Source organism: Dictyostelium discoideum, assembly GCF_000004695.1.
Source record: "Dictyostelium discoideum AX4 chromosome 2 chromosome, whole genome shotgun sequence".
NCBI lineage: Eukaryota > Evosea > Eumycetozoa > Dictyosteliales > Dictyosteliaceae > Dictyostelium > Dictyostelium discoideum.
The window spans coordinates 6,415,445-6,430,038 of record NC_007088.5 but is presented as its reverse complement, the minus strand read 5'-3'; the positions used below and the strand labels follow the sequence as shown (position 1 = coordinate 6,430,038).

The following is a 14,594-nucleotide window of genomic DNA, read 5'->3' as shown; positions in this document are numbered from 1 at the left end:
ATTACTTAATTTTGATGCTATTCCAATCGAATAAAAATCACTATTTAATAGATTACTTCTATGGCCATCATTTGATCCATCAGAAACACAAATTCCATTTCCTATAGGCCAATTTTCACATATCCAATAATTGATTGAATCTTTAGCAGTTTTCATTCCTTTTAAAATATTTTCACCATAACTACTTTCGTCTTGATTTGGGTCACCACATCCAGTGTAAAAGTAACGTAAACGAGTATCTGTATCAGTTCCATTACATGATGGATGTTGGAAGCAAGGTGTTGATGACATATCTTCTGAATGAGACAATGCTGATTTATCAAGATCTCTTCTATAATATAATGGATGCATTGGTTGATATATTCCACCTTTAGATAAAACATTATACATAGTTTCTCCTCCTGTAAAAAACATTTTTTTATATCCTTGTGGATCAATTCTAAGTATATTGGTTAATAAATGTGCTGATCTTTCAATCCATTTTGGTCTATCACCATTGACTGGTGTACCATAATTTTCATCATTTTTTTCAGGAGGTCCTAATGGAGAAGAAGTTGGTCTTACAGGTTTAGGAGTTTTCGGTGGTTTAGCTATTTTTTTTATAATAAAAAAAAAAATTAATAATAATTTTTAAAATAAAACTTTAATTTTAATATAAATGCAAAATACAAACTTGGAACTGGTGGAAAAAGGAAATTACCAGCCTCTACTTTATTTAGACTTGCAAACACAAAAATTAATAAAATTATGAATATATGATGTATATATTTCATTTTGATTAATTCTTTTTATTTTATTTTTTTTTTTTTTCTTTAAAACTGTTTAGGAAAAAAAAATTAATTAATTTAAAAAAAAAAATAAAACAGAAAAAAGATAAAATTTTTCAAAATAATTTATTTATAATTTAAAAAAAAAATAAGTTTAAATAATAATCAGAGATTAACACCACTAATACATCTAAAAAATTTGGTTATGAAATTCTGATTTCTTTTAGTTGATAAATCAAGGAAATGAAAATTAATTTTTATAAAATTAATTGTTAATTTTTTAAATAATACACACACACACACACACACACACACACACACACACACACACACACACACACACACACACACACACACACACACACACACACACACACACACACACACACACACACACACACACAATTACTGCAATAAAAATTTTTAAAAATTTTAAGAAAATATTACAAATAAAAAAAAAATTAAAACTCAACTAATACTGAACATTAAAAAAAAAAAAAAAAAAAAAAAAAATGCAATGGTAAAATTATAATAATAGTTTATAATTAATAATAAATAATAATCAATATAATTTTTTCTTTATTTAATTAATTTTGACAAAATGCACTAATTTTCAAGTCAGTTGTACCAATACATTTCTCTTCAATTTTTTTTATAATACATTTTCCAGCAATGCAATATTGTAAGGCTGGTCTGTTCTTTGAACAAATATAGGTATCTGTTATATTATTAGCACTATCTTCAATAAGCTTCAAACCATTTGAAAAAGAATATGAATATAATAGATTATTTGAGATACATTGTTGTTCAAATTGACCAAAAACAATTGAATTTTTGGGAAAAATTGGTATATCACTAATAACAACCTTTGAATAAAGAATTGGTGGACTTGTTGTACTATTTAATTCTTGAAAATATGGTGTTGTAATACAAGTATTTTTATTACTATCCAATTTAAAATAACTAGTTGTGGTTGGATTTTCTTGTGAACATTCACCACCTTCATATTGTTCTACTATCAATAAATTATCATTATCATCATTACTACTACTACTACTACTACTACTACTATTATTGCTATTTCCTAATTTTAAAAAAAGATTACTTGAAATAGCTGATATACATATATTTAATTGTATTGAATAACCTATACCTATTTAATTAAAAACCCTTTGAATTAGCTCCAAACAAAAAAAATAAAAAAATAAAAAAATAAATTTGAAAGGGTTAATAATTATGAACATTACCATATGGATTTCCATCACTACAATCATTATTTGAGTGGGGTAAAAAATTTGCAAATTTTGATTCAGAAAGATACAATAAAACAGATAATAAAATAAAGGTAAAAATAATTTTAATCATTATTAATTTATTTAAGATTTTTTAAACTCAACAAAAAAAAAAAAAAAATGCAAACAAAACAGTGAAAAATAAAAAAAAAAAATTGTTTAAAAAAAAAAAAGATATTTTTTTTGATTTTTCATTTACGAATTATTTAGAACCATATTCTTTAAATCAAAAAAAAATGGAAAAAAAAAAAGAAATGTCATTAGACATTTTTAAAAAAATATATTTTTACATATTCAGGGTTTTATTTAAATATAGATTTTTTTTTTTTTTGTTTTTTTTATATATTTTTTTTTTTTTTTATTTAATTTCTTCTCCCTAAACGTTTTTAACATACTTTTTTTTTTTTTCCACTATTTAATAATCACTTTATTTTTTACTGAAGAGAGTATTAACGAAAAGGTCATATTTAACTTGCTTTTGTTCGTTTTCTGAAATTGATAACAATTCTTGTAACTCTGCTTCAGTTAATTTATCACCCAAAGTTGTTAAGGCTTTAGATAAATCTTTTGTTAAGATGTAACCATTACCTTCTGGATCAAAAGTTTTAAAAGCGTTCATTAAAATTTGTTCATTTGAAGTCTAAAATTAAAAAATGATAAAAGAAGGAAAAAAATAAAAAAAAAAATTTTTTTTGTTAGTTCCTGTTTTTTTTTTTTTTTTTTTTTTTTTTTTTTAATATTTTTTTTTTCCCAAAATTTTTTTTTCCCAATTTTTTTTTTTTGTCACAAGGAAAGTTTTAATTATTTGAAAAATGTGGGTTGGGTTTTTTTTTTTTTTGGTTGAAAAAATTTTCAAAAAAAAAAAAAAAAGTTCAAAAAAAAAGAAATATGGAAATTGTAACTGATTCAGTTACAGGATTATTATGTAATATTTTGAGTGATTGAGTTAAAAAATACATACTTGTTTCATACGACGGGACATCATTGACATAAATTCTGGGAAACCAATAGCACCAGATTTGGTGGTATCAGCTTCAGCAAACATGGCATCTAATTGATCTTCCATAACAAAAACACCAAATTGTTTACAGGTGGTTTTTAAGGCATCCTTTTTAATGAAACCAGTTCTATCTTTATCAAAGAGTTCAAAAGCTTCTTTTAATTCAGCAACTTGTTCTTCACCTAAAACTACAGATGATTCTTCTCTGTTTAATCTTCTTTTGGTTGAGGCCTATTAATATTATATATATAAAAAAAAAAAAAAAAAAATAAAAATTATTAACTAAATAAAATTATCATTTGGATTTATTTTTATTATTCTTATTATTTATTTTTATTATTATCATCATCATCATATCATTACTGCTATTACTGTTATTTATTTTTATTATCTATTTATTTATTTATTTTCTATTATTCTTTTATATATTTATATATATATATATATATATATTTTTTTTTTTTTTTTTTTTTTTTTTTTTTTTTTTTTTTTGAATTGTTTATTTTTTTATTTAAAACTTTTAATTATTTATTTAAAGGTTTTATATTAATTATAAAAATTTACCATTTTTATTTTATGGTTGAGGAAAATTTAATACAAAGAATTGGAGAAATTTGAAAAATAATAATAAATTTTTTAATAGTACAACAGGGGATAATGAAAAAAAAAAGTTGGGTTGTTAAAAAAGATTTCTAAAATGAAAAAAAAAAAAAAAAATTTATAAAAAAAAAAAAAAAAATAAAAAAAAAAATAAAAAATAAAAAAAATAAAAAAAATAAAAATAAAAAATCAAATTTTTTTTATGAAAAAAAAAACTGAAAAAAAATAATTTTTGTTTTGCCAAAAAAAAAAAAAAAAAAAAAAAAAAAAAAGAAATCATAACTTGAATAAAGTGGTTGATAAACGAACACTATCTATTATATATCTTTTTATCTATTTTTTTTTTTAGTTTTTTTTTTTTTTTTTTTTTCCACATGTAATATATTTCTTTTTTTTTTTTCTTTTTTTTTTGGTTATTATTTTTTTTTTTTTTTATTCTTTCTTTTAATTATTTTTTTTGATAAATTTTTTATTATTTTTTTTTGTCAAATGTTTAAATAAAAAATTTATTTAATATCTTCAACTAGAAGATTTTTTTGTTTCCTTTATTTATTCTTTTCTCTTCTTTTTTTTTTTTTTTTTTTTGTATTTTGTTGTTCATTGTTGTGAAATCTAATTTATTTTATTTTATTTTTTATTTTTGGAAAAAAAAAAAAATAAAAAAAAAAAAAAAGGGAAGGACTTACAAATCTGAGAATTTTTTTTTTTTACTATTATATACAATTACAAATAAGAATAAAGAAAATCAAAAATAAAGATTTTTTTTATTAATATTATTTATATGAAATTTGAATTAATAAATAAATAAATATTTTTTTTTTTTTTTTTAATTTGAAAAAAATGAGTTTAAAAAAAAAAAAAAAAAAAAAAAAAAAAAAATTATTATAAAAATTGGTTTTTTCATTTTACATGAATTGTTTTTTTTTTTTTTTTTTTTCAATCAAAACCGCTCATCAATAATATTTTTATAATTAATTTTATTTTTAAATTTTTTTTTTAATTATTTTTTTTATAATTATTTTGATTTGATTTAATTTTTTTTTTTTTTTTTTTTTTTTTTTTTTAATTATTTTTTTAATTATCGGATTTGACATGGGTGACAATATAAAATTAAAAATTTTGAGTTTTTTAAATGGATATAAAAGTTTACATATAGTAACTTTTTTTTTTATTATATTTTTTATTTTATTTTTTTTTGTATTTTATTGAAATGTTTGCACCCATGGGTTTTTATTACATCAAACCGATGATTCTAAATATAGAAAATTTTCATGAAAATTTTCAAATAAATCATTTGATAAAAAAAAAAAGTGGATAAATTTTTTCATATTTTTTTTTTTTATTTTTATTTTTTTTTTTAATTTTTTGGAAATTTGATCCATCTACTTTTAAGTGCCATTAAATTGTAAGATTCCTAAAAAATGTTACACAGATATGTATTTGATTTTTGGGTTGTATTTACATATTACTGTGTTTTTATTTTATTTTATTTTTTTTATTTTTTTTATTTTTTTATTTTTTTTTTCTTCTCTTCAGACAAGTATAAAGTAATCAAAAATAAAATTTAAATTAGATATAAAAGTTTACATATAGTAACTTTTTATTTATTTATTTTATTTTTATTTTTTATTTTTATTATTATTATTATGATTATTATTATTTTATTTTATTTTAAATTTATTTTTAAAATAATTAATTAAATCAAATTGATTTGTAAATAAAAAAAACAAATAGAATAAAAGAATTAAAACTTTTTTTTTTTTTTTTTTTTTTTTTTAATTATTATTTTATTTTAATTAAATTTATTTTTAAAATAATTAATTAAATCAAATTGATTTTGAATTAAAGTTGGAGTTTCAGATTTATATTCAATTTTGAAAGAATTAACTTTTGTTGATGATTCACCAAGTTCAATTGATTTATTATTATTATCAATTACTAAAAAGTAAGGAATACCCATGAATTTTGATTCTAAAACTTTTTGAGCGAAATGAGCTTTAGAACGATCTTCAATGATAATACGTGATTTTAAATATGGAATTTCAGTTTGAAGTTGTTCAGAGACTGATTCAGCAAGTGATAATTGAGATTTAAGATGTTTTGGAACAATGATAATTTGATAAGGTGCAACTTGTTGTGGCCAAATGAAACCAGTTTCTTCCTTACTAAAAGTTTCAACAATAGTAGCTAATAAACGTGATACACCAATACCAAAACAACCCATTTCCAATGGAATTCTTTGTTGAGCAGCTCCAGTATAATAAGCACCCAATTTTGAAGAATATTTAGTACCTAAATAAAAAATATGGCCAACTTCGATACCCCTCTTTGTATCCAATAATGATTTACCATCACAAACAGGTTGTACACAAAGATCACCTTTAATAGCTTCTCTGAAATTTTGACCACGATTCATTGATAAAATCAAATCATCTTTTCTACTTAAATCTCTCTTTAATAATTTCTTTAATAATGATTTCAATGGTTTATAAATTGATTCTTCATCAAATTCAACTGATCCATCAATAAATAATTTATGTTTAATAATTTCTTCAAATGATAATAATTTATCGCTATTATTATCAACATTTTTACTTTCAATTCCTTTCATAATAATTGAACGATATTTTTTATATTCTTCAGGTGATAAAACTTGAGTTTGTTTAATATCATTATAATTTGGTTTAATACTATATTGATTAAAATTATCATTTAATTTATTTATAATGAGAGCTATTTCTTCAATTTCTTTATCAGAATTTGAAGGTAATGTTGTAATTTTCATAATTGATAATTTAATATTTTTAAAATTTTTAATTTCATTTTCAATTTCTTTAATTTTTATATTAATTTCTTGATTATCATTGGTGTTATTATTATTAATTTCTTGATTAATTTGTTTATTTAAAATTGATTTTTGTTTTTTTAAATTTTTAATATTTGTTGATGGTAAACCTTTTGCTTTTTCAATATTTGCATGATAATTACAATTTTTACAATAGATTAAAGAATCTTCACCAACATTGGCTAATACTTGAAATTCGTGAGACATGTTACCACCAATATTACCAGAATCAGCTTCAACACAAGCATAGGGTAATTCTAATCTTTCAAGAATGTTATGATAGGCTTGTTTAACTTGATAATAGGTGATTTCAGCAGCTTCTTTACTTGTATCGAAAGAGTACATATCTTTCATTGTAAATTCACGACCTCTTAATAATCCAAATCTTGGTCTAACCTCATCACGATATTTCTCACCGATTTGATATAATTTAATTGGAAAACTACTATTTGACAATGACTCATTGGCAACTATGGTTGTTATAACCTCTTCATGAGTTGGTGCTAAACAATACTCTTCACCTTTTCTATCCTTTAATTTTATTAAATCGTCACCTGCTGAATCCCATCTACCAGTTTTTTCCCAAAGTTCTCTTGGTAACATTTTTGGCATTGACATTTTTTGACCACCAACTTTTTCCATCTCTTCATCAATTATCTTTATTATATTTTCCATAACCTTTTGAGCTAATGGTAAAGTTGAATATGTACCTGCTGATAATCTTCTAATTAATCCACCTTTTTGCATTAATAATTGACTCTCTAACATATCACTACCAATCTTTTGATCATTTTGAAATGGTATAAATAAATTTGATCTAAAAATATTTATAAATTTATTTGATTTAATAATTTCATTATTATTTGATGTTGATGTTGTTGGAGTTGGAGTTGTAGTTGTAAATCTATTTATTAAATTTAAACTAGTATTTGAAATTAAATTTTTATTTGATTTCTTAATTAAAGAAATCATTTTTTTTTTTTTTTGATTGAATAATTGTTTAATAACTAATCAAAAAAAAAAAAAAAAAAAAATTTAAAATAAAAAAAAAAAAAAAAAAAAAAAAAAAAGTTTTTTTCATTACAAAACGGTCAATTCTGGGATTTTTTAAAATAAAAAAAAATAAAAAAAAAAAAAAAAAAAAAATTAATTCGTTCGTTTTGTTTATAAAATTATTTTTAAAAACATAGATAAATAAAATCTCTTTTTTTTCTCTCTTTTTTCACACTCTTTTTATTAAATTATTCCATTCAACCCATATAAAAAAAAAAAAAAAAAAAAAAAGCCAAAAACCAAAAAACCAAAAAAAAAAAAAGAAAAATGAAAAAACCAATTAATAATAATAACAATAAAATTGAAAATGAAGATATAGGTACATCTTCATCAATTTCAGGATCAGCACAATCAGAATCAGTATTAGAACCATCTACAAATATAATAAAACAACAAAAACCAATTAAAAATAAAAAAAAAACAAATATAATAGAAACAACAACTGAAACACAACAAGAAAAACAACTACAACAGCAACAACAACCACAACAACCAAAAGAAAATATTGAAATTTTTGTAAAATCAATAGAAGTTACAAATATAATTAATTCAATGTTATCATGTTCACCACATTTTGAAAAATATTCAAAACAAGATAATGATACATCTGAAATGTTAAAGAAATATACAGATATTAAACAAAATTCAAATGATCCAAATCAAAGTGTAAATAGTAAAAATAACTCACCATTTTATATGTTAGATAATAAAGATGATAAAAAATCAAAATCACAACAACAACAACAAAAAACAAAAGAATTACAAAAATCAAAAGATGTATCATCAATGACTAAAAATCATTTAGAGAATATTTTAATAGATAAAAATAAAAAACAAAACTCTTATATTAGTGCTCAAAATAATAATAATTCATTTAGATATAAACCATATGATAATAATAATAATAACAATTATAATAATAATAAATTCTCAAAAAGTAATAACGAAGATAATGAAAGTAAAAGTTCATCAATCAATAGAAATTCAAAAATAAATAAAATAAATTCTCAACAACCTAAAAAAGGAATGTGGGATTAAAATTATAATATTATGTAAAATATATATTTTATAAGTTAGTTTAGTGTGTAAAAATAAAACCAAAAAAAAAAAACCTTTTTATTTTTTATATTTTTTATTTTTTTATTTTTTTTTTTTTTATTTAATTTTATTTGTTTAGAGAAAATGTTTTATTTCCATTTTTTAGATAATAATAAAGAATTTTTATAATTTTTAGCGACAAATGCTAAAATTAAAAGAGTTAAAGATGTTACTATTAAAGAGATATGATTGAATTGATCAGAGAGAATATCATAAGGAAGTGAAGGTGTGATTAAGACACAGAAAACATCTGGTTGACCATAAGCGAAAACTAGAGAAGTTGATTCTAAATCAGTTCCAGTACTAGTGATAGTTGTTAAACCTTGTACAGTTGAATTATAGGTTGTAAATAACCAAGGTGGGAATTGAAGTATTGGTTTATATGGAATCAATTGTTCTTCAGCATCATTTGGTGTAACTTCACTTGGATATGGACGACGAGCATTTATGAATTTCTTATCTATTGGTAAGATTTGACCATTGGTTAAACCAACGAGTATATGTTTTGATGTGATACCTCTGTCAGTGATTGATAATGATAGTGTTTTAATAAGACCGTGAGCGAAAACGAATGATTTATGTTTAATTATTAATTGATCTGATAATTGACCTGATAAAGTGGCAGTGGTGGAATTAAAGCTTGAAACTGTCTCTGTCTTCCAATCTATATTTCTCTCAAATATATCAATCGATGAAATCAATTGAGTTTGTGACATTATATCATAATGAGAGTAAACTACACTATTCTCTGTTTGAACCAATGATATCTTATTTGAAGAATGTTGATGTTTGAATGATTTAATAATTTCACCAGTGATTGAATCTACCAAGGTTATAGTTAACACTGATACTGCTGATGCAGCAGCACCTACACTAGATTGATCATCCAAAGTGGCTATGGTTATCATATTTCTATTGATATACTTTGGTAAAAGGTCACGATTACCTAAAATGATAGCAGGAGATTGAATGATTTCATGAGGGTTCATTGAAGAGGTGGCAATGATTTTGGCATTGTTGAATTTAATATTCCAAGTTGGAATTGATTTAATACCACCATGTTTACCATCTGCCAATGATTCGATACCGTAACCTTTAATCTCTGACTGATCTTTATCAATTAAATAGAAATAGTATTGTTTTAAACGTGACCATTGTTTTCTAGTTTTATCATTCCATGGATATAGTGTAACCATTGGTGATGGATGATCCACTGGATAATTGATTACCCAATACATCATTTGTGCATGAGTTATTGGATCAGACCATTGAGAGAGAACATTTGTATGTAATAACTTATGATTGATAATACGATAACTACGCTCCTTTCCATCCAATGGATTAATAAAACTAATTAAACTCTTTGGCTCTTGATTCAACAATGGGAATATAATTGCAACCTCTGGTGATTCATAAACTGTTTTCTTTGTAATATAAACCTTCATTACATTTAATTTATCATTAAAATTTAAATATAAAATTGACCATAATACACTACCATCTTTACTATTTAATCCAAGTACTTTTCCTGATTTTGTTGTAACAATTATAATTTTTTTAATTTGTTCATTTTCTTCAGTAGTAGTAGTGGTGGTAGTAGTGGTAGCAGTGGTAGTAGTTAGTCCAAAAATATCAGAAATTTGAGTTGAAATTCTTTTTGAAAAATGAGTGAAAAAACCATCAGTTTCATTGAATTCATATTGAAGTTGAGCTAATTTTGAAATATCAGGTAATGGATAATCAATGATTTCAGTTGATAGAATGAATGATAATGATTCTTCTCTTGACCATAATGATTCAACAACTGCACCATTTAATTTAAACATGTGGATTGACCAATCTGACATTGAAATTAAAATGTATCCATTGAAACTAGTAACCTTTTCAATGAAACCATTAAATCTCTTTGAAATACTTGAAAGTTTTTCACTACCAATTAAACCACCATTCACAACTTCAATTGAATATTCACCATCTTCAATTTCATTACCACTAATTAAATAAATTAATAAATTCATTGATGATGATGATGATGTAGTAGCAGTGGCAGTAGATGAAGTTTTAATTATATTTGTTCTTTTAATTGATTTAACAATTTCTAATGAATTATTTTCAATATTAAATTCAACTAATAAATGATTACCATTTGATAAAATAATTATAAATTGATTATTATTTGAAATTGATGAAATTGATTTAATTTCTAAATCTTGTTGTTCATTATCTTTTGGTAAAATTTTATTTAAATTTGTATTGAAAATCTTTGATTCTTCATTATTATTAATATTATTAATATTAATAATATCTAAATTAAAAGATTTTGTTAAAATTACTAAAATTTGTTTATTTATTAAATGATTTTCATTTATTATTAATTGATTTGATTGAATTGGATTTGATAATTTTTGAATTTTATTATTTGTTGTTGTTAAAATTTTAAATTTTGAATCAAATTCTATAAATTTAATTTGATCACTATTATTAGAGATTGAATAAAGATTTTGTAAATTTAATGATTTCAATTCAATACCATTATCAATATTTATATTTGATAATATTATAACTTGTTTCTCTCTCTTTATAAATAGAATTGCTTGATCACATAATATTCTAATAATACCATCTTTATTTATAATATCTGCAATATTACAATTACCTTCAACTGCTAAACTTGTATCATAGCTCCATAATAATTCACCATTATTTCTATTCCAATATCTAATAATTTTATTATTTGTTAATGTTAAAAAATCTTTTTTTTTTTTTTTTTTTTTTTTAAAAAAAAAAATAAATACTATTAGTAAATAAATTAAATGATATATATTATATTATATTATTATATGTATTCATATTATTAAATTACATACAATCATTATCAAAACTATTAAATGTTAAAGTTTGAAAAGTTTGTTCTTGAATTGGTAATAATTGTCTCCATCTTTGTACGCCATTTGATGAATTTAAAAGACTGATAACATGTGATGTTGTTGTGGTTGTTGTTGTAGTTGTATCTTCAGTATTATCGAGTTTATTTAATAATTTAGAATGAACTAAGATTGTATCATCATATGGGAAATATAAACTATTTTCATATTGACCTATATTTCTAATTGACCAATCTCTTTTTCCAATCTCTTCTTCATAAATACCAAATACTACAAATACAAATAAACTAAAAACATAAAATATTGATAATATCTTATTCATTTTTTATGTGTATCTACAAAAAAAAAAACAAAAAAAAAATCTTTTTTTTTTTTTTAATTTGTATTGTAAACTGAGTATGTGTGCAGATCACAAAAAAAAAAAAAAAAAAAAATAGTGAAAATGAAAATTTAAAAAAAAAAATAAAAAATAAAAAATAAAAAATAAAAAATAAAAGTGAATAAATAATAAAAAAAAAAAATATAGAAATCAAAGAATTGTTTAATAATTATTTTTGAATAAAATAAAAAAAATAAAGAGCAAATAAACAAAAAAAAAAAAAATGAAAAAATAAAAAAAAAAAATGATCTATTTTATTTTTTTAAAAATTATTGTTTTTACTAAAAATTAATTCAAAATATATATCTTAAATAAAAAAATAAAAAAAAAAAAAGAGGAATTTTTTCATTTGATTCATTTAAAAATTATTATTATTTCATACTTTAACAATTATTAAAGTTCATTGTTTTCGTATTACCTTTTTCGAAAGTTTTTTTTTGTTTTTTTAATTTTTTTTTTATTTTTTTTTATTTTTTTATTTTTTTTTAATTTTTTTTTTTTTTCAATTTTTTCAAAATTTTTTTTTTTTTTTTCAAATCAATAAATTTCACACACATACAAAATCAATCAAAGAAATGGCTGGTCAATATTGGAGAGCTGCTGGTATCACTTATTTACAATACGCTAACATTTGCGGTACTCATGTCCGTAATTGTTTAAAAGAACCATTCAGAGCTGCTGCTAAAAATAGAGAAGGTTTCATTTCAAATACTGTCATGTACCAAAATGGCAAAGAATCATCAACCAGTAATTATCACAAATTTATTATTTATTATTATCATAATATAACGCCACATCACACTCAAATATAATATTATTAACACTCCTTTTTATTTTAAAATATAAAAAATCCATACAAAAAACTTTAGTCATTTTAAATTCAGAATTACTCCAAAAAGAACTTTTAGTCAAGAAAAACTAAATTAAATATTTAAAAATATAGAATATAGTAATATAATATTACGAGTGATTAAAATGTATACACACAAAAAAAAAAAAAAAAAAGAATTATTAAATAAATCAATTTATAAAAAAAAAAATAAAGTTTTGAAATATATTAAACAATAAAAAAAAAAAAAACAACAAATAATAATAATAGTACACCTTTTTTTTTAGATTACATTTTATACACTATATACATATCATATGAAAATATCATACGATTTCTTTAATTTTTTTTTTTTTTTTTTTTTCTTTTTTTTTTTCCCTCTCCTTAAAATTATGATTTTGATTGATTAAAGAAATTATTGAAAAAATTTAAAATTTTTGGATAAACTAAAATATTAGCATCTATTGCCCAAACAAAATCTAAATGAGCATAATTTTCAATTATGTCCCAAGAGAGTATTGTTTCAGGAGGTAAGAGTGATACTAATTGCTTTACATCTATTGTGTCTGCCAATTCATCCTTTGTACCAGAGAATAATGCAATCTTTACAGTTGGTGGTATATTTTCAACATTAATTAATGGTGGTTTTTCATGACCATAATGTAATAAATTACCAATAACTCCATAATCATAATGTTGAAATTGTTTTGAATTTACTAATTGAGTGAAATGGACCATATTTCTAAGTGACTTTTTTAAAATAATTAGTTAATTGTTTATTTATTAATTATAATTTATTGAAAAAATAAAATAAAATCAACTTACAGTACCACCAGGTTCATTACCACTTACAAATGGCATTCTTGATTGATTGAAGGCACCTTTATGTGGACCACATAACCATTCTACTACATCTTCACAACATAAAGGGCAATCAATACAGAAACTAATGAAAATTCCACGTAATAATTTTGGAGATGGTAAGAATTGTTTGGTTCCGAAAATTCTAAAGAGATCATCAATTCTAAAGGTGGCCATTGTCTTTAATGCAACATTTGTAATGTGGGAGACATTACCAACCGGACCAAGTCCCATGTAAATTGGCACTTTCTTATCGAAACCTTTGATCTCTGAATAGGATATCCAGGCTTGCATTGTACCTTCACTATGACCCACATAACCAATTTCATCGACACCACTAACTTGAATGATATAATCAACCATTGATGGTAGATCGTACCAACCCATATCATCGAATGAGAATTCCCAAAATTCTCTACTCTTTACATCCAATCTAGTATGATTGATACTAAATGTATTACCACGGTTATTACCCATCCATACATCGTATCCCATATCTGATAATATGAATGGTAGTGATTGATTTGCATTATTAACTATCCATGTTATCGATGAGTCTAATAAACCATGTTGCAATAGAATTGGTTGTCTAGTTTTATTATTAAGATTTTGATTATTGTTATAAGAATATGGAATTCTAAATACACCCAATATATAACCATCTTCTGTTATAACTGAATGATGCTCACATGGGTATCCATTGCTATTCACTATATCAATAAAGTATTCTACATGATTCACTGTTGTAGTTGCATCAACAATAATCTCTTTTATGTCATCCTTTAAATGATCATAGATTATATTGATATCTTTAAAAATGTTTATACTACTTACAAATGATGAATAATTTATTATTAAAAATAATAATATAGAAATTAAATAATTTAATTTCATATTTTAATTTTAATATTAAAATTTATATGAATAAATAAAAGAAATTAAAAAATAAAAAAATAAAAATCAAAAAAAAAAAAAAAAAAATTTT

At 21.6% G+C, this 14,594-nt stretch overlaps 8 protein-coding genes across 8 annotated transcripts in view; 2 read left to right on the top strand and 6 right to left on the bottom strand.

The window, feature by feature from the left end:
- Positions 1 to 773, bottom strand: part of DDB_G0276075 (hypothetical protein) — a gene marked incomplete at both ends in the record, with an annotated part of 1,196 nt that extends 423 nt beyond the window's left edge. The window contains 2 exons of the mRNA XM_638223.1: positions 1 to 590; positions 674 to 773. The exon at positions 1 to 590 is cut by the window's left edge and continues 423 nt beyond it. Coding sequence (XP_643315.1) covers positions 1 to 590; positions 674 to 773 — 690 coding nt within the window. The remainder of the gene's footprint in view (positions 591 to 673) is intronic.
- A 581-nt stretch (positions 774 to 1,354) lies between these two features.
- On the bottom strand, positions 1,355 to 2,132 carry DDB_G0276179 (hypothetical protein; the record flags this gene model as incomplete). The annotated part of the gene is made up of 2 exons (XM_638222.1): positions 1,355 to 1,920; positions 2,015 to 2,132. The coding sequence occupies 2 exons, from the start codon at positions 2,130 to 2,132 to the stop codon at positions 1,355 to 1,357; spliced, it is 684 nt and encodes a 227-aa protein (XP_643314.1).
- A 354-nt stretch (positions 2,133 to 2,486) lies between these two features.
- Positions 2,487 to 3,626, bottom strand: mlcR (Regulatory myosin light chain; the record flags this gene model as incomplete). Its single annotated transcript, XM_638221.1, has 3 exons — positions 2,487 to 2,699; positions 3,021 to 3,290; positions 3,624 to 3,626. 3 exons carry the CDS (start codon positions 3,624 to 3,626, stop codon positions 2,487 to 2,489), a joined length of 486 nt encoding a protein of 161 aa, XP_643313.1.
- A 1,825-nt stretch (positions 3,627 to 5,451) lies between these two features.
- mproS (prolyl-tRNA synthetase) lies at positions 5,452 to 7,476 on the bottom strand (the record flags this gene model as incomplete). Its single annotated transcript, XM_638220.1, has 1 exon — positions 5,452 to 7,476. One exon carries the CDS (start codon positions 7,474 to 7,476, stop codon positions 5,452 to 5,454), a length of 2,025 nt encoding a protein of 674 aa, XP_643312.1.
- Positions 7,477 to 7,824: 348 nt separating this feature from the next.
- On the top strand, positions 7,825 to 8,595 carry DDB_G0276081 (hypothetical protein; the record flags this gene model as incomplete). Its single annotated transcript, XM_638219.1, has 1 exon — positions 7,825 to 8,595. One exon carries the CDS (start codon positions 7,825 to 7,827, stop codon positions 8,593 to 8,595), a length of 771 nt encoding a protein of 256 aa, XP_643311.1.
- Positions 8,596 to 8,744: 149 nt separating this feature from the next.
- Positions 8,745 to 11,862, bottom strand: DDB_G0276243 (hypothetical protein; the record flags this gene model as incomplete). Its single annotated transcript, XM_638218.1, has 2 exons — positions 8,745 to 11,373; positions 11,519 to 11,862. The coding sequence occupies 2 exons, from the start codon at positions 11,860 to 11,862 to the stop codon at positions 8,745 to 8,747; spliced, it is 2,973 nt and encodes a 990-aa protein (XP_643310.1).
- Positions 11,863 to 12,494: 632 nt separating this feature from the next.
- On the top strand, positions 12,495 to 12,841 carry atp5e (ATP synthase epsilon chain, mitochondrial; the record flags this gene model as incomplete). The annotated part of the gene is made up of 2 exons (XM_001134595.1): positions 12,495 to 12,666; positions 12,789 to 12,841. The coding sequence occupies 2 exons, from the start codon at positions 12,495 to 12,497 to the stop codon at positions 12,839 to 12,841; spliced, it is 225 nt and encodes a 74-aa protein (XP_001134595.1).
- A 297-nt stretch (positions 12,842 to 13,138) lies between these two features.
- On the bottom strand, positions 13,139 to 14,503 carry DDB_G0276083 (carboxylic ester hydrolase; the record flags this gene model as incomplete). Its single annotated transcript, XM_638216.1, has 2 exons — positions 13,139 to 13,498; positions 13,574 to 14,503. 2 exons carry the CDS (start codon positions 14,501 to 14,503, stop codon positions 13,139 to 13,141), a joined length of 1,290 nt encoding a protein of 429 aa, XP_643308.1.
- Positions 14,504 to 14,594: the final 91 nt, after the last annotated feature.